We start from the raw sequence: 19,808 nt of genomic DNA on the forward strand, positions 1-19,808 counted from the left end.
GCTGTTTCGGAAGTTGCATTTTTACGATGATATAATAAACACGACTGTTATTGCATCTATTGCTACAATGCTACTAAATGTCATGGATAATGTCAACACTGTAAGAAACAACAGTTATCGGAAACAGCTATTGGAACAAAACCCTCTGTTGCAAAACCCTCAAAACTAAATCACACTCCTAATATATCCTCCGAAAGGAATCGATCCGACGTTTGCATGCTCACGTTCGTGTGATAAAGAAAAATTATGCAAACGCACATATCTTGTTCGTATATCATTGTCACGCCTGTAACATTCTAACACGTCTACATCGCATAAACATAGGAATTCGCGTAGACATCAGAAAGACGGATGACACGTGTTTGTTACAACAAAATACACGCATGTATTTACAGCGACGTGTGACATGCTACCATGGGAGTAGCACGTGCGATCAGCAGCACGTGCACGAAGACGAAACCGAACGTAAGCTGATGCTGGGCATTTCCTTGGTGCAAACTAAAACGATGCAGCGTCTCCCCTCAAATCCTGTCGAAACTTATATGCGCTACACCTGTTTATCTCTTCCTACTTTTTTATTTTAATCACTCTTCTTCTTTCGTTTCGCCATTATTCTTATTCTCTCCCTTATATTTTTATTTTCTTCCAATTCGGGAGTTCATGTGAAACAGACTTGCCATCCTTGATCCTGTATTTCCATTGGCCGTTTATCGTTCCTTCATTCTTGGAATTTGGAAATGTTTTCTCTCTCATCTCATCATATATTCTCAATTGGTATGCCCCGTATGCCTGCTCATCGACGCGTAGCTTCGTCTTCGTCCATATGTTTGCTTCACACGTGACTGCTTCGCAAGACACGCGATAAATATTATAGTTTTATGCATACTATTTGTGCTATATTTAAGTACGTATGATGCAAGGTTTTTTTGATCAAAACACGTATCGTTGGAAATTATATGCTTTGCTATAATAATTTTCTTAAATAATTAAACCTTTTTAATTAATCACGCGGAAGTTTAAAAATATCTTCACGCGAGCTGCGACATAAGAGAAAACGACGAATGTTATATCTCTTTGCTTAATCATTTATCATTTGGTTTCTTGTTTTTCAATTTCAAACAGGTTTGCCGCCAGGTGATAATTTGCCATCATGGAAGTCAGAGCCGTCGGATACTCCAGAATCCCACCAGAATTCTAGTGTGTCGAAGTCCAACTCCGGATTGAACGGTAAAAATAATAGTTTTATGCTTCTCGCTTGGTTTCGAGTTTGCTCGTTTTGATTACTCTTGCTTACGTGTTTTATTTTTGCGAATGCGACGTTCGTTTTCCGAACTATCGCAGGCATTCTGAATTCAATAGCCTCAAGCCGGCGATCCGAAGTGAACGGCACAACGCCGATGGACGAGAAGCCACTGGACACCTCCTGCAATGACAAGGTTCATCCCCTCTATGGCCATGGGGTTTGCAAGTGGCCAGGCTGTGAAGTAATTTGTGAAGACTATCAAGCATTCCTTAAGTGAGTTTTTTTATTTAATACTTTCATGTGTGATCTGTTAATCGTGTTAACCGACGCTTCAAACTTTGAGATGTTTTTAAACATCGTTTGAACTTTTCTTCATAACTTTGTAAATAAATTCACGGGGGAGAGAAACCCGAAGTTTCGAGTACGGAAAACTGAAGAAACGGTTGCTAAAGAATCGGCAATTATACTTGGAGGGGGAAGGGGGGTGAAGCAAAGGAAGTGTAAAAAATCGCTCGCGTCAGCGTATCTCATTGACATCAGGCGTGTTCGCCCATCGGCCTCAAGTCGCAAACGCAAGCCTCCCCGTGGCTTTATCCCGCCGGGGGATCCTTCGTAATCACGTAGCTCGGTCGGTGCAAACTCCCTCAAACAAGCCGTTACTTTAAAAAAAAACGCTAATTACCTTTGTCTCATTAATATTCACGACATTCAACCGCATCGTTATGCCCTTCAGTCTAATCCCTTTCTGCCCTGCCCTACCCCCTTCCCATCAGTTCGTCCGTTCAAACTTCCTCGATCTCTTCCTGCATCTTCGTTCTTAACCGACCAACCCACTCCTCACCGCCCTCGTCGATACAGCCGTCTGTTCCGTCGACGAAGAAGGATTACGGAAATTTTTAAATACGGAATCTTGTTGGCACCCTCCCGTTCCCCCCTTTCCTCATCTCCCTTCCGTCCCTTTCCCTACCTACGACGCGGTGAAGCTTAATTTTCTGTCTTGCTGTTTCCTCGGAAGGGTGAGTTCCCGTCGAAGAATTGGAAGCCCTACGTATCCTGGATTTTTGTGGTTTTCTGATGCGCTGATTTCCTCGCATTTCTTGCAAGATAATTTATGTAACATTTCGCGTTGCTCTTTGGTATTTTCATTAGTAAATAAAGACTGCGAGAGCCATCATCAGGCAACTTTCAAATATTCAAATATTCTAAATTAAAATATAATCAAGTTAACAATTACAGCTCCCAAATGAACAGTGTAACTTTTTATTAAAGTTTGACGCTAAAGTAGATGATGCTAAAATGTTAAATTAGTAAAAATAATATTTCTATGAAATAGAAATGTGTAACGAAATATATACATATATGTGTATTCAATATATTTAATTAATTTATTTTAATTTAATTTTATATATAATTTTATCTTTACAGTCGTATCCCCTTTTTACTAATGGAACCAATGTAACAAAGAGATTGCAATATACGATTAAAATGTTACAAATGTTTCAATCTTGTTTATTTCGTTTTTTAAGAGCATTTTTATAACATGCTAACATCTCTATGATCAACTGAAACTGCAATGATAAATTATAATCAATCCTGAAAAATTGCAGACACTTAAATACAGAACACACGTTGGATGATCGATCGACAGCGCAAGCCAGGGTCCAGATGCAAGTAGTATCACAGCTAGAAATTCAGTTGCAAAAAGAACGAGACCGATTAGGAGCCATGATGCATCATTTGCACATGGCGAAACAAATGGCTTCTCCGGAGCCACCAAAGTCATCCGAGTCATCGGTAAGTATTATACATTATTTATTTAAAAAATTACTTTAAAATTTTTATATTATTGTTGCGATTTAAATCAAAGTCCAATTAAATCGAGATAATTAACGAGAGTATTTTATAAATGTTACTTTCGTAATTGTTTCAGAATTTTTAAATATAATTATTGTTTAGAATTGCGATAATTTTCTTACTTATTGATTGCAAATTAAAAAATCAATCACTCTATCAAAGTTTGACAAAGTTTATGTTTGATAGAAAAAGAGGGAGAGTTTTTATTTCATGAATCGCGATTACACTACACTTAGGGTTTTCTATAAAATGGATGCTGGGTGTCGAATTCGGGGAAAAAGGATTCGACCGCGATGCGTAAACTTTCTCTACTGCGGCACCGCTCCGAGATCGTAAAGCCGGATTTTCACGACAGACCAGCTCGTTGGAAGATTTTACGAGCTTCTCGCGGCTCGCTAACAACAACGCGAGTTTCAGTTTTAACGCGCCGGCGAGTCGAGTGCTAATTTATACATAAAGTTTGCATTAATAATTCATCGGGGCCGCGGTGATTTTATATCGCCTTAATTAAAACCCCTAACAAGTTGGGCAGTCGGAGAATACCAATATCGCATTAGCTCTCTGCCAGCGACAACGCTCGACGGTCGACGGCTTAATTATTTTAACGCAACTGTATGAGTGATTTCTCTACGAGGAATCGAATTGCTCGTATAATTCATATACACCGTATGGTTTATACATATATCTCATATGTAATAAAATATTCATATCACGTTAAGTAGCACTTTAGATATATATAATAAATTAAATCAATTATAAAGCTTGCAAGAAGATTTATCAAAAAGAATTAAATATAATATAAAATACATTACCGTTCTTGCGGTTGAGAAAGATGTTTCGATTTTATTTTCAATTAATTGATTAATTACTGATATTACGAAGTTTATTTCGTTTTCTTTATTCCTTCGCATGCAAGTTATAATAAATACGATTTAAAATGTAATGAATAATGTAATGTTAACTCATAAAGAGTTGAATAAGAAGAAACTCGAATTATTCATGCAACCATCATATAAAAAATCCTAAGATAATGTCCGCTCGATAAAAGCTTTTATATACTCAAATCACTGCGATTTGCATTAGTCACTCGTATCGTCGCTGCTCTCTATTTTGTTCTTCACGATTGCGTGTGCTTCCTTTGCTTTCAGACGGGCTCGAGTTTACCAAAGCTCAATTTTTCCACTGCGCTGATGAGTCAGCCGCCACCTAACTTCGGGATCTCTCAGGTATCACCGGTATCCATGTCCGCGTTGGTATCCGCCGTGAGGTCACCTGCGGGCGGTCAGCTACCACCATCGGCGAGTGGTGCTCCGATGCCACCACTTCCGACCATACCCAACATGTCCGGTCTACCACCAATGCCCAATATGGCTGGTAGCATGCCAAGCATGGCTGGCCCGATCAGACGGCGCATCAGCGACAAGTCGGCTCTTTCATTAGCAGGAGGTAAGGTCATCTTTCCATCATTTAATCTCGAAGCTTTGAACTCGCCTGAGAGGTGAGAGATTGTAGGTAACGTTCTCGAGTAACTGTTGACACTAGTGGGTCCGAATTTCGTATTTCCGTATTTCGCGTTGTTAGAATCAAGTCAACTGTTAAACTTCGCAAAAGCTCTTCCGTTTTACCTATTTTAAGGAAAATGGTTCATAGTAAATTATATATTAATAAAATCGAGATTTTTGTACGTGAGGATTACTGGTATATTTACGCCAGCGATAGTGTGCGTTCGTTGTTTATACAATAATAATAAAAATTGGGACTTCTAAACAGAAGAGGCATTGTATCGTATTTTTACTAAAGTTTTGGGCTAAATACTAATTGTAGTGCAATTTGTCAATATATTTATAACATTTATTTATAATATTTTATGCAATTTGCATCCTTTTTAGTGTAATTTATTGCATTCAAAGTTGATTTATTTATATAAAAGAATATTTTGATGCATAACCGTTTTCCGAACATACAGCTTTATGCTTGAGATGCATACGATGGGCTTGGAAATGGGTTAATATCGTCTCAAAGAAAGGTGAAACGAAAGAAATAACAATTCAGAAATTGAATACTATTCGTAGGACTGTATGACGAGGGCACTGTAAGGCGCAGAGTAGCCGTCGATAGATCTGGAATAGATATTAACGAAGGTAACAATAATACAAAATCATATTCGGAGTGATGTGCGAGTTTCGAAACGCCATTATAACAAATTTTATTCACACATAATGTAATGCTTAGATTATCAATAAAAGTAATTAATTCTGTCAAATTGTGTCGTCCGAGTATACATTTTGAAAAACATATATGGGAATGAATGTCATTACTGTGGTATTTAAGCAGAAACTATTTATTGCAATAAAGCATTGTTAAATTGAGAAGAACATTGTCAAAAATATGACATAATAAGACAAATGATATTTTCATAAATAATATAATCTTATAAAAGATTGATCTTTATTTTATAATAATAGAGTGTGTATAAAATTAATTAATTTGACAAATTGTATATATATCCCTTGGCATTTCGAGGTTCGTCACAGAATCAGACTCACTCCGACGAAATAGGAAAATACCGATCCTGTAGCAAGTGCTCTTTACGGTCCTCTCTTGATCTCGTGCCTTTTCCTGTCGTAAATTATACCACACGCACAGATTACTTATGGTAGCTACTATGTCACGTGAAGCGACAGTGTTCGACACCTTGTTGGCAGCGTAAGACGAGCATAGGTGTAGAGAGGGATGCAAGGGAATTTATGCGATGAGCGAAACAAAAGAGATGAGATGAGATGAAAAAATAGATTTTTACATCCACCAGCTCGAACTTCTTTCTTATCGATTTTGTTGTTTCCTTATTTCTTGTGCTGCCCGCCCTCCCCACCGTGTAGGGCTGCCCTACATGCTGGAGCGTGCTGGCCTTGACGTCCAACAAGGTACTGTCAACCTACTTTCCACGCTCCCTTTTGTGGCTTAAAAAGATTTTCTTACGAAAGGGTGCACCTTGCATGAGCGATTACCTATCTCCTTCATCTTTACCTTATCTTTCCGCGCAGCATCATATTTTCCTAATTCTACGGATAATTTTATTTTAATTCTGAGATAATCAAGATTGCGCGCATGTTCCAAAATCCCATTTAAATATTTGAGATTGGACAATTTTAAGACAATTGATCACAGTTGATCGTTTTTCGACTTTTTTCAGAAATAAAGAAGTATTTTTATTTTTAATGCAAACTAAATTTTGCGCAAATTTCATTGTGAAGGTAGAGATTAATACTACTGTAATCCATAATTATCAGCTTTTACAAAAAGATAGTCTTGCATTAAAAGAATTAAAGATGAATACGTTTTACTATTTGAATCGCCTCAATGACGCGTATTTCCATTTTTTTACAAAGGCATGCTTCACAGATATTTTTATAGTTTTAGAAATCTTCGACCTAATAAGAAATGTCCAATTCTGATTACCATTAGTATAGTGTTACACATAGTTGTAAATTAATCCGTTTATTAATCTTTCCTCAAGCTTCTAAAACTTCCTTGAGAAAACTAAAATATTAAAAGACATTCAATTCAATAAAGAATACGAAGTGCAGAAAGTATAATATTAATATCTTGTAGTGCATATTTAATTAAAAAATATTTTTATGGTTTTTATTAAAAAGGTTATAGAAAAATAAGTTTATTTAATCTTTTTCTGAATAACGAAAGATATCGCGAAAAATGTTCACAGTTTGATTTAATCATTTAAAAACGAGATCTCACTTCGTGTGATTGGCATAACATTTTCTTATTTGGTGTGATTTCGTTGTTTAAACCTTTCTGCGCGAAAAGCTGATTGCAATATAATTATACATCCATTTTGGATAATAAGAACATTAGCTCTTCCCGATCTATTAGTAATGTTAATAATATAATAATATAAATGAAATTGGTTGCGTCCGGTTTCAGAAATTCAACGAAATAGGGAATTCTACAAGAATGCAGATGTCAGACCTCCGTTCACGTATGCATCCTTAATTCGGCAGGTGAGTGGTTAATATAATTGTCGAAGGATCTTTCGGATATTGTATTTCCTCATCACGTCACTTTAACATACATTGCAGATTATTGTGGAAACTTCCTCTAATAAAATGAAGTGTGTTTTAATATATATTGTATTATCATTATTATTATTTTAGTAAGTTCTTAAATTCTTAGACATTAAAAATTAATTTTATTAAGTGCATATATTATTATTATAATTTTATAACTTTATGTGCTAAACATTATTATGTCTTGCGCGATAAAAATTGTATTACATTATTTATTATGTTATTTATTATATTTTAATAGAGAATTATAACATTCTTAAATTGTTACAATATTTACAATTTACAAACGATAAATATTATGCACGAAACAATACTTTAGAATTCTTGTTTGCAATATTATTTCAAACTCTTGGCTGTGAAATTTTACCGATAGGAATAGAAGTCGATATAATTCTGACATTGCTCTTTCCATAGTCCATCATCGAATCTACCGAGAAGCAATTGACGCTCAACGAAATTTACAACTGGTTCCAAAACACATTCTGCTACTTCCGGCGCAACGCAGCAACGTGGAAGGTATATTTTATAATTTCAGTAATATAATCACAGACAAATTGTCCAAAGAAAAAATGGAATAAGAAACAGCTAAATACTAGCTCTTAAAGGATCAAGATATTAAATGTATCTTTCCGCGGTTTAGTTTAATTTTTCACATTTGCATTTCTTATAAGACGTATAAGTGTTGAAGAATTTTCATATTTCATTTTATCATGAAAAAGCACAAGTATTTTTCAAACGTAATAACGTATTCAAACGTAGTTCAAACAGCCGAAGAGTATCAGAATGACTCTTTTAACTGGATGAACTTTTAATGTGAATTGACCTATAGAACGGGAGTCACAAGAATAAAATAATCACGCAATTTATATTTACGAGCGAATTAAGCTGAATATGCTTAACTCGAAAGGATGGGCTTTCGAGAAACTCGGATAATTATATATATATATATTGATTTGAATTAACAGGCTAAGTGATGTACCGGGCAGAGCAGCTGGTAATAATAGTTATATTACTTTCTCGAATAGGGGGAAAACTGGTAACATGTGAAATATGACATATTACGAGTCATTTATGAGCCATCTATCATTATATTCTTCCCTATTTTCCCTTGTTCACAGATTATTCGATAGCATCACGTGTCAGATTAACAGCAATCGATCTGCACTAATAATAAATTAGTAGTAACTTATTAATAAACAAAATTCGCGCTATATTGATCTTACAATACAGATCTTACAGACTATTATAGCATTAATATTATATTATATTTACGAACATATTTACTTATATTAATTATGTATAGAAAATAAATTAATGTCAATGCATTTGAGGAAAATGACACGTGTTGAAACACATGAAATAATTATGATATATTTAGTTTAATAGAAATAATATTATAAATTTATTCTGACATAGGATAAATTGAACATACTTCAAACAAATATAAACTTATTATTGATTATTTAATCCGAAACAGAGTGGCAAAACAAAACGGAGTCCATTAGTACTGAAATATTATCTTTTTCCGAAATTATATAACAATTAGAATTAGAAATTAAAATATGATTAAAATTTGTCAAAATTAACGTTAATAGAGCACCCTGCTCCCCATATCGTTCCTCGAGCTCCCAAAAACAACGAATATAACGTGCCGATGGTTCATGATCGATTTGTAAGCCGACGTGACAATCCGCTTGTTGGCAGGAGTGTTTGCGCGCGTGCGTTTTTTGCGTGTGTGCGAGTGTGTGCGTGAAAGTAATTGACGTTTGTCATGACGCTTCGCCTCGCATGGTATGTGTACATGAAAATATAAGAACGCAAACAGGTTTCGCCAGAGGCGGGCAGCAGAGCAGCGCAAGAGAAGCTTCGACGACGATGAACGGCGGCGACGCGTCAGCGAGCGGCAAAACCTCATTCGGCCCTGCGGCATGAATAATTGTTGTCGTTGACCCTAGATTTAGATGACTAGCTGTGCATTAACGATAAAGGAATGCCACAAACCGTGTCTATCTCGATTAATCATTTTGGTTCGTTATGTCCTCTTGCGGCTTTCGACGTCGCGGTCTCTGCCGGTTTCCTTCTGTGCTAACAGCGACCGTCATCATCGCCAACGTCATCATTTCCGTCATCGACAACGTTATCATTACTGTCGACGGATATATATCGCGTTACATAATTCATCATCGATCATCGATCATTGGTTGGATTTTTTGTGTTTATTATTTTATTTTGCGTGCGTCACGCGCGATATGCGGATTTCCGTTCTCTCGTTGGTTGCCACCTGAAACACTCATCCGACTTTCTCAGACGATGACAATTAGTGATTTTGATTGGACAATTGCATTTATAGATCTGTCAGTGAGAGGCGATACAATTGCACTTGAGTAGTGGTAGAGGAAAGTCCCCGATTATGAGACGCCATATCGATTTTGCCGAATGTAAGGAAATCTATAGGCAGAATTTAAAAATGTAATACGTTATCTTGAGGAGAATTTAATAAGCTTTAGGTTGGTCAAATGAAAAATCTAATTTAAATATTATTTTTTCCGAAAATTAAAAACATTTTGAAAAAAGAGCTTTACGCAGGATCGAGAAAGTGTGCTCCTAATATAAGATACCTCGAGAAATCGGTGTTAAAAGTGCAAAATACATCAGTATTGCAATTAAAATCTTTATTAGATAGTTTTATAAAAATACTGCTGCCACAGCCTTCGCCAAACTTCACGATTCCACTGTCGACGCTTCCTCGTTTCTCTAACCTCCATAGTCAGATTCTATAAAAATTAATATAAATTCGTATTAACTTTTCTTTAACCTTAAGTAGTATTTTCTTTCTTTTTATTACACTACATACTCTTCATATTCGAGCAATAATTATCTCATATTAAGAGTACCCTGAATGTCTCATTATACGAGCCACGCGCCCAGCGGTTCCGCGATCATGAAATCTAACCTCTACAATTAAGCAATTCAACAAATCGCGTATTTTCCTGTTACTACGATTCTACTCTATCATTGCATACTGAATTTATTGCCAACCATTTCCTTATTATATAATAAACAAGGTTTAAAGACTTACCTCAAGTTCCTTCGACATGTTCACGATTTCACAAACCTTTTCTTGCAAAGGCTAAACGCAATAACGAACAATGAATTTTTCACTAAATACATTTTACACCAAGAGTAATAAGTTCATGGTGGAACTAACAGACGGTGCTCACTAGTTTAGCAGAAACCCCATTATCTCATATTAGGAGCATATCTCATGATAGGGGATTCCCTCTACTTACGCTGCTTATTCTTGATATATGATTTATATTGATTCATATTTTGTATTCATATTTTTGGTTTTGCTTGGTGCTTCTCGAACTCTAGTTCACATTTGTTCCAAGAAACAGGTGTTTCGAGGATGCTATTGAAAATATTTATTAAGCTGCATAATGTTATTTTCAACAGACTACGTATAATACTGTTTCGAAAGAAGAAGTTAACATGTGTAGTAGCATTTAAGTTTGCGATGTAAATTTAAGTTTAAGGTGGCAGCTTTGCTTTTTCAATGACACTGAGCAGCCATTGCATCCATCTTTGAATTACGAAGACAATTGGAAACATGATTAATAGAACAGAAACGAACAGATTTTATAATAAATTAAATTTTTGGATATATATGATAGATTAACAAGATTATGTTTATATTATACTATTATATTATTCAATATAAATCAGTAGATTTTATTTATGGAATAGTATGCAACTGCAGTTATTCAATATCTTTTAAGAATATTTTTTTCCCATTATGTTATTTTTTATGCATATAATATAATTCTTGAATTTATTTATATGTGTCCATGTTAAAAATATATTATAAAACACAGATTTCTTGCGTGTTTCCAAAGATGGCTGTCATGAGCTCTCGAGAGCAGCGTTGTTGAACAGGTCATTCCGATATTGACTTAGATCGAACCCATTTGTTATAAACATTTTAACCAGAGCTTAAAACCAACGGTACAAAATGTAGGCTATCATAAAAACTTATTCTTAAATCACGTAAAATATATTTGTAAAATGCATACAAAAATTCAAATTTTGTTACGTCCACGAAGTTATACATAATATCAGAAGCATTTATTTCTTCAGATTCAATAAAACATATGAAAATATAAAGGAGAATGTATAAAAAATATATATTATAAAAAAAGCCAAATCAGAATAGAAATATACCTTAATTTCCAGCACATAATATAAATGACACATTTTCATAAAATATTAAGGGGGGAGCCTGCTTTAGAACGCTGAAAATAAGGTATATTTTACGAATTGTTTTTGGAGAAACTATACAGCGGATCATTATAAAACTTTGATGCATTTATCAGTACATGTTTAAAGATAAAAAAATTATTTTTTCATTTGAATACATCGCTTGTAGAGTTCGTCCTGGAGAAATCTTAGTGCAGCCGCGTCGCCGGCATTGCAAATTGGTGAGCATTCTCCTGCCTCCAAATTTCGTCCAAACTGAAAAATTGAAATATGTTCTCGTTATTTATGAATTCCCATCGTCGATGAACCAAAGAGAGAAGAAAAAAGTTGAAAAGTGTCAAAATGGTGGAGCTTAGAACACAAAAGTACGATTTTTAGGCAAAGTTTTTGAACTTTTTCATGCAAAAATAATTGTTTAACTTAATGTTTTTATGAATATTAAAGGTTCATCGACGATGGGAATTCATAAATAACGAGAAAATATTTCAATTTTTCAGTTTGGATGAAATTTGGAGGCAGGAGAATGCTCACCAATTTACAATGCCTCCAGGACGACCTCTACAGGCGATATATTCAAATAAAAAAATAATTTTTGTTATCTTTAAACATGTACTAATAAATGCATCAAAGTTTTATAATGATCCGCTGTATAGTCTCTCCAAAAAAATTCGTAAAATTATACCTTATTTTCAACGTTGTAAAGCAGGCTCCCCCCTTAATTCAAATGCTGATATCTAGAATTGTCAAAGTAAATACTTCCGGAGGATTCACTCAATGAAAATCTGCCACCACGCCTACTTGCGTAAATATTTTCTGCTCAAGTACTAGCAGGATCGTTCGCAACGCTGCTCGTCGACACCTTTGGCACCTTGACAATCATACGGCACACGCACAACTTGGCACGTCTCACTTAGCGACTGCACCTCGCTCGCCTCGGTCTCACGATCATCATCCATCCTTGCCTCATCAGTGTGGCCGGTCATCGTCACCCGGTGTCGAGGACCCTCTACCGCCTGCGTAATACAGAGCCGCACACACGCGCGCGCGCCATGATCCTTCCCTCCCCGCCGACTACCGGGGCCGTGATTGAGTTGGCTTCGTTCGTTTTTTGCGTTGCTTATTTAGTCTGTGTATTATTTTGTATAGAACGCAGTGCGACACAACCTGTCTCTCCACAAATGTTTCATGCGAGTCGAAAACGTGAAAGGGGCCGTATGGACGGTGGACGAAGTGGAATTTTACAAGAGACGCCCACAGCGCGCTTGCAGCACCACCGGGTACGTTGCCCCACCCCCATGCCCCATCGACCAGAAAAAATAACTACAGCCGCGCTTTTTACCCTCTTTATTCTCGAACTTCTCTCTCACACCAATATTTCTTACCACCTCACCACCGGTCAGACCGACGGAACTGACGCCCACCTCCCTTTCCTGCCCCCCGATATATTGGGCTTTTTCCGGATCACAAGTTCCCCCTAGATTTTCACCATCTTCCACAGACTCCGTTTTATATATATGCCTATATTTCTCTCTCTGCCTTTTTACATATATATATCAACTTATATGTATATATACTCACTTATTCGCTTTTATTCTTATTATCATATTCATAGTCGTATCGCTGACCCTTTCCCCAGCCCTACTGCCAATTTTCCACAATTTTATATAATATTTATATGACTTTTTACATACTTTTTACATTTTTATATATATATTTATAATAAGAGTATTTAATATTTTATCTTATACGTATATATATAACTCTTTTTATATATTCGTGTACTTTTAATATATATATATGTATGTCTTATATATATTTCTATATGCGATATCTCTAAGGCGGACGCACGTATCGGTGCGTCTGTGGCCTTCGTATGTATGTATACGCACATACACGCACGCTCTCCTGTGCATTTCTCTCTCTTTCTCTTTTTTTACAATCATACGATATATTTGATCGCCTTCACGATATCTACTACGTCGTGTTCCCTGTTTTACATCTCTCTTTTATAGTATATACATATATATATCACTGTACCTGTTTGTACTTGATACGTGCGCATTCATACGTATAGATCTGTGTGTGTATAAAACCTTTTTATACACCTGAACGCCATAATAATCTTTACTGTACGTCGCTTGTGTCGTCTGTCTGTATGTTTGCTGCCAATGTGCAGTTTCTCGAGGCGTATTATTTTTCATATATTCGCACAACAAAATCGCTGTCTCTACTTGACAGTTTTATTCTGTTTACTTCTTTGAGAAATGAATTTTCCTCGTAAGATTTCCTTGATTAGAGAGCCAATTGGCAAGTGGAAAATTCGCACACTTCCGAATAAATTTCTACACACGGTCGCGTCGAGATTGGTACTCGAGAAGCTATCATCATCACTGTGTTTGAACCCGCGTGTGTGTGAACTTCTTACTTGCCCGTCGTCGTGTGATGGTAGTCGGCAGTCTGGTGGGTGCGTGGATGTGCGTGAGAGTGCGTCGCCGATGAAAGAGCTGAGCAGCAGATGAGAGGAAAAAAAGAGATGGAAAGAGAGTTTAGAGACGCTAATCTCGTTCGGAGATGGGAATCCGTAGTACGTCGTGTGTGCTTTCATAACGAGCATGTCAGCTTTGCAGCGACTAACCCGATCGAGAACGGCGGGGCCCAGGTAGATCTGGCCCAAGTCTAGTCTCGAATACCCGGAAGCCCGGAAGCGGAATTGCCCGGAACAGAGTGGCAATCGCAGCGTTGCACTTTGGCAGGTAGTGAGAGGAGCCGCCTTATCTAGTCTGCGTTATTTTACCACGTCTCTGTTTTATTTTCTCTGGTTTGTTCGCCCCCCTTTTGCGAGTCTGTGCTGCTGTTTGTTCTTTCTGAAAGTCGAGGCCGTGCCGAGATCGTTCCGTACGTTGCTACCGGTTGCACGGTAGAACGGTCGGAGTCCCCGGCGAAAGACGCGGCCGACGTTACCGGTGCGTCTGGGCCCCGTGAGCGCGAGGGCACGCGTGAGGGGCCCCTCCTGTCACGAGTGCCGAAGAACAGCGAGCGGCAAGCGGGCCGGACGCGAAAGAAAAAAAAGTACAAAGAAAGAACGAAAGAAAGAAAATGCGAAGTACGCAATCAACTGCACAAAAACAAAACAAAAAACCAGAAACTTTGTCTTTTTTACTCTCTTTTTCTCTATTTCTTGGTGGTCTTGTCTGTGTATACAGAACGCGATCCGCACCAATCTATCATTGCACAAGTGTTTTGTGCGCTATGAGGACGACTTCGGGTCATTCTGGATGGTGGACGACGCCGAGTTCGTAAAGCGGCGGCATCTGTCCCGCGGCCGCCCCAGGAAATATGACCCAACCCCATCACCCACTCCACCCCACCTCTCCGCACAGTAAGCACTACCACTTTTTAGAATTCTGCTGGCTGGCTGGCGCGACGTTCTGACCTTACCGCGGTACTTTTTTATGAACGCGGCGACCGGGACGTTTTCGCTTGGTCGTTGTCTACAAATTGAACCACTAAATGAGCTTTTCAACCCGCTGCCTTTGGGAGTCTTCGCACGCACTTACTCGCCGATAGTTGCGGCTGTTACCACAACGTTGCTTTAAGTAACACGTTTGAGGGATTCCCTGAAAAAGCTCGTACGAGCAATTTCATTTTATTGTTGCCGTGCAATTTTTCTGTTTGCGTTGCTGAAAAAAGAGATATAGAAGATTTGAGAATTTTATAATAAAACGTAAGTTAACGAGAATGTGTAACATATTTAAAAGTGCATTCAAATTTTGGAAAATATTTAGCTAGTTTATTATTTAATTTGGTTAATATTATTTTATTTGGCAAGTTCTTTTAACGTTAGTACTTTACAAGTTAAAATAGCTTCTTAAATGCGACTTTTATTTCAGTAGTAATTACGATACTAACAGCTGCAATTACAGATATGACGATAAAATGCACATTTTTCAAATTATGGTTTAGATGAGTAGTTATAACATAAAGTAATATTTTTACAATAAAAATTGTTCTATTTCTCAGCTGTATTGCAATATAATTTGAAGTATACGTTATACCAAGGCAGCAGGAAATAGCTCTTTGTAATTTATCCAATCCCTTTGGAAATGATTTCCGCATCATGCCTGCCTCAAGCGCCTTTAGAGTCCGACTCCTTAAAAAACTGGACAGTAGTACTATCTCACCATCTTGTTCGTTTAGTCAGAAGTGTGCAATAATGTTTTAACTTTAGTCTGGTTTTTCTGATTATATACTTTATTCTTAATTATACAAGTAATTACATAAACGCGAAAATAATTTAATAAGTATGTATTAAAGTTATTTATTTAAAATATAAAATTCTTTTAAATCATTTTTTATACGATTATTACATATTAAATTAAAATCTCGAAAATAATTAAAGTAATAAGAAAGATTTAATATATTTTTGTATTATGCTATACATGGGCAAACTTTCTTATTTAAAATATTGAAATAATAATCGTTTTTGTATTATATATTATCGAAATAAATTGTTTCCTGCATTATTAATTAATTTTCAGAGCATAACTAAATATTAAAGTTTTATTTTTAATCTAATCTCTGGAAGCAAAACTTTTAATAAAGATCTTAAATCAATTTAAAAAATATCTAATAAGAAAATAAATATGTTAATTTTGTCCCATAAGAATAAACCCATCGTTTTCAACGTCATCTTTTTCAAAAACATAAAAACGTTGCACACTTTTGCAAATGACGTTCAAGACAGAATTCATAGGACATTCCCATATACGTCACTAGTAATGTAACCCAAGATTTTTGCATTCCAAGATAGCTTTTGAATCCTGCACGATCCTGCAACACTCCAACAACAGGACGATGGTCATAACTGCGGGATCTCCAATGTACTTAATGGTTGTTCGCATGGACTACCATGAACCCTTACCCTAAAAGAGTCATCCTCTGGATAAGTTCCTAAATAGCCCTACCTACTTTGAAAAAACACTGCTTATAAACGTATAATGCTTACTGTAATGCCGTTCGCAGTGTCTTGTGTGAAAGTGGTGTGTTTGTACGGGCAAGCATTTCTTTGTGTTGAAGATTTGTTTCCGTTTCTTTCTATGTTCTCCTTATGGTACAACAAAATGTTATTTTCTTCTCTACATCGTAGAATTACCATGACTTTCATGAATATTTGTAATACTTTATTTGTCATCTCTCAGTTTCGTTTGATCCTAAAGAGTGACATTATAATGTGACATTCTAGTTTGAAGTTCTATATTTCTTCATGCAGTTTTCTTTGCTATCTGTTGCGATTCTCAATTATTAATAATAAATTATTTCAGATCTATGTGAGTGTCTGTCAAGATATGTGAGTGCCGTCCACTATAGCATTACAAATATTTCAAAACACTTTCTTTTCTTCTTTTTATTTGAAAGAAAAAACAAGATACAAAATGTTCTGTTAGCATTTGAAATGTTAATTGGACCGCAGCCAGAATCTATAAAAATTTTTTTCAATTTTAGAATTTATTAAATTTAATGAAAATATTAAAAAACTGTGCACAAAAGGAAAATTAAGTTTATACAAGGTGTCCCGGGTTTTACCCGACAAACTGCGGGAGCATATTCTACTAGTGGAAATAAGAAAAAATTCTTATATCGGGTTTGCTTAGAAATGCTTTATTACAAAGTTATAAACCAATATTGAAAAGAAATATGAGATAAGTAACGACGGAACATAGTGTAGAATTTGGAAGGTCCAAGATGTTTATGTTACGTGTATTCACGTGTATTCGTGTTCACTATGTTGAAACGATTCAGTATGATTGTTACTTTCACAACAGTAGCTGTTAGATTTCAATCGTCGTGTCAACTAGCAATTACTATCAGAATGCCAAAAGTGTTTTCAAACGAGGAATACACCGATATTCATTTCGTGTACGGATTCTGTGACGGAAATGCACGAGCCGCCGTACGAGAGTGTCAACGTAGATTTCCTGACAGGAGAGTACCAGATAGATTTAAAGCAACGAATTACTAATTCAGTCACTGAGATGCAACAAAATTGTCAGGAATGTCGTACCGTAACAAATTCTGTACTACGTCGGTGTCTAGCTTGTATCGATGTGCAAGGATAACATTTTGAAATGCGTCACTAAATCGTTGCGTAGATAATTTTTATTTTTGCGAAAAAATCCGTTGTTACTTATCTCATATTTCTTTTCAATATTGGTTTATAACTTTGTAATAAAGCATTTCTAAGCAAACTCGATATGATAATTTTTTCTTATTTCCACTAGTAGAATATGCTCCCGCAGTTTGTCGGTTAAAACCCGGGACACCCTGTATTCATTAATCACTATTTTAGCGATTTACATATCATAACTCATTAACTTAAATTGTAAGTACCTTAAGATATTTTCTTAACAGCTTAAAATATTTAAAAATTTAGTATTAGATGTCGTAGATGAAAAAAGTTGAGAATCGCAAGATAAACTTTATGGAACATCATGCTTCCGCAATGAACGAATGGTTCTTGGTGTGAGTGAATATGTACGTCAGGGCTATTCGCGCATGTGTAAATTGTGTATATTGTGCGTTACATCTGTAATCTCGGATGAAATTCTTCGATCTTCATCGTTGCGACTCATCTTGTCTCACAGGTACCAATGGATTCAGTATAATCTCAGTAATATTAAATAGTAATAATCCTCGAAAATTTTACTGTTCGATTTTAATACTTTTTAAAATTTTATCTATTTTTACTCTCTCAATCTCTCTTTTTGACTTCTTCTTTCTCCCTTTCTCTCTGTCTTTCTCTCTACTTCTCTCTTTCTCTCTGTCAGCTCTCCTTCTTTCTCTTCATCTTCACACTATCTCTTTCTATCTACTTTTCTCTATATTCAGCGCTCTTTGTTGTTTAATAAACGGCCTCAGGAAATCTTTTTTCTTCGCATGCATCTTTTTAAATCTTTTGCAATGAGATCTCCGGTGATATACACTAAAACCTGGATTTCTTACCGAGAATGTCACGAGAAGCGTTCTCTTTACAAGTTGTTGAAAATAATTGTCAGTTGTTATTTAATACAACTGAAATGGTAGTTATATGATTCACAAGGTAATCAAATTCACAAGGTGGAGGGTAAGTTCAGGTAACCTGTTGGTCGTTTATAAACTCATTTGTTTCGAAACTAATGGTATTATACCGAAAGTGCTACGTTAAAAACAAATATACATGCGAATGCAATTTTATTATATAACAAAGTTTCGAAACGGGAGCGCTTTCTTGAAATACTTTTTCTACACTTTTTATCTAATCTCACTCAATCACCGATGAAACGAGTGCAGTGGACAAACAACAAGCTGCTGTAAGTAGGTAAGAGTTTACGAACTCTTTTTCGCTCTCTTTTTGATATATACATTTTTCATATTTATAATTCTATCTTCTCTTCCATTTTACATCTCTGTGTCTTTCTCTTTCTCTATCTATCTATCTATCTCTCGCTCTTTCTCTCTGTCTTTCTCCTTTTTATCTTTATACGTCTACATATCTATTACTCCAATACACGCACAGACACATGGTCACTATCCCACTTTTACTCCCTCTTCTTTCTCATACTCGCTTCAACATTGACACAATTAGAGAATACTCATACACGTATTTCGTATTCCAGGAATTATACACTCACGGCCGAATTTCGAATGTTATTAACGTATTTTTCTCTGTCAATATCTAGGGGTGTCCCGTCGAAGAGCCCGACGCTAACGCACAGTCCTACTATGTATGGTGACGCGCTTAATGCCAACCTGCAGGTAACTATTAATAATTAATTTTTCGAACATAAAAGTTTTCATGAGCTTTCATGGTATGTTTTCCCAATTAAGTGATTCGAGATGCGTTAAAATTTATGATTGTCGTAACGAGTAATAGAGTAAGAAGTGCCTTATATTGTAAATTCGAAGAAGTACATCAAAATTTCATAAATTTCCGCATTTTATTAATTCTCTTTGATAAACTGCGGTTAATAAATTATTGCATCGAACAGAACTGTTACTTTCATGATCCTTCAGAGGTCACGTTACTAATAGCTCTTTTTTCGAAATGATTAGAAGTGTGTAGCATTATAATATAAAATAAATACAATATTAAATAAATTAATAAATGTTTAAGATTCTGGTTGTTAGATCAGCAATAACTAACCATCTAATGCAATTTGAGTATTTCCAGGCACTCGGGGAGTCTAACATGGGATTTTTGAATAATCCAATGTGCACGTCGACAGCGACGAGTCCCGATAAGGAGCATGTATTACCTCATAATGACTTAATGTAAGTGATATTCACACAAACGCAGCACACAATCGTTTCCAACGCTTATGATATCAAATATT

At 36.0% G+C, this 19,808-nt stretch overlaps 1 protein-coding gene and 1 long non-coding RNA gene across 2 annotated transcripts in view; one reads left to right on the plus strand and one right to left on the minus strand.

Moving 5' to 3' along the window:
• LOC105285510 (forkhead box protein P1) overlaps positions 1-19,808 on the plus strand; it is a 37,140-nt gene that overhangs the window by 8,326 nt on the left and 9,006 nt on the right. Inside the window, exons 4-13 of the mRNA XM_026975060.1 lie at positions 1,123-1,227; positions 1,342-1,516; positions 2,851-3,037; positions 4,246-4,543; positions 5,170-5,238; positions 7,040-7,116; positions 7,597-7,698; positions 12,586-12,716; positions 19,155-19,230; positions 19,646-19,746. Of these exons, the coding sequence (XP_026830861.1) occupies positions 1,123-1,227; positions 1,342-1,516; positions 2,851-3,037; positions 4,246-4,543; positions 5,170-5,238; positions 7,040-7,116; positions 7,597-7,698; positions 12,586-12,716; positions 19,155-19,230; positions 19,646-19,746 (1,321 nt within the window). The remainder of the gene's footprint in view (positions 1-1,122; positions 1,228-1,341; positions 1,517-2,850; positions 3,038-4,245; positions 4,544-5,169; positions 5,239-7,039; positions 7,117-7,596; positions 7,699-12,585; positions 12,717-19,154; positions 19,231-19,645; positions 19,747-19,808) is intronic.
• On the minus strand, positions 8,255-9,649 carry LOC105285508. The gene is made up of 2 exons (XR_895077.2): positions 9,184-9,649; positions 8,255-9,103 (listed from the first exon to the last, which is right to left on the minus strand). It is a non-coding gene; the product is annotated as an uncharacterized LOC105285508 (long non-coding RNA).

This window comes from Ooceraea biroi, chromosome 14 (genome assembly GCF_003672135.1).
Source record: "Ooceraea biroi isolate clonal line C1 chromosome 14, Obir_v5.4, whole genome shotgun sequence".
NCBI lineage: Eukaryota > Metazoa > Arthropoda > Insecta > Hymenoptera > Formicidae > Ooceraea > Ooceraea biroi.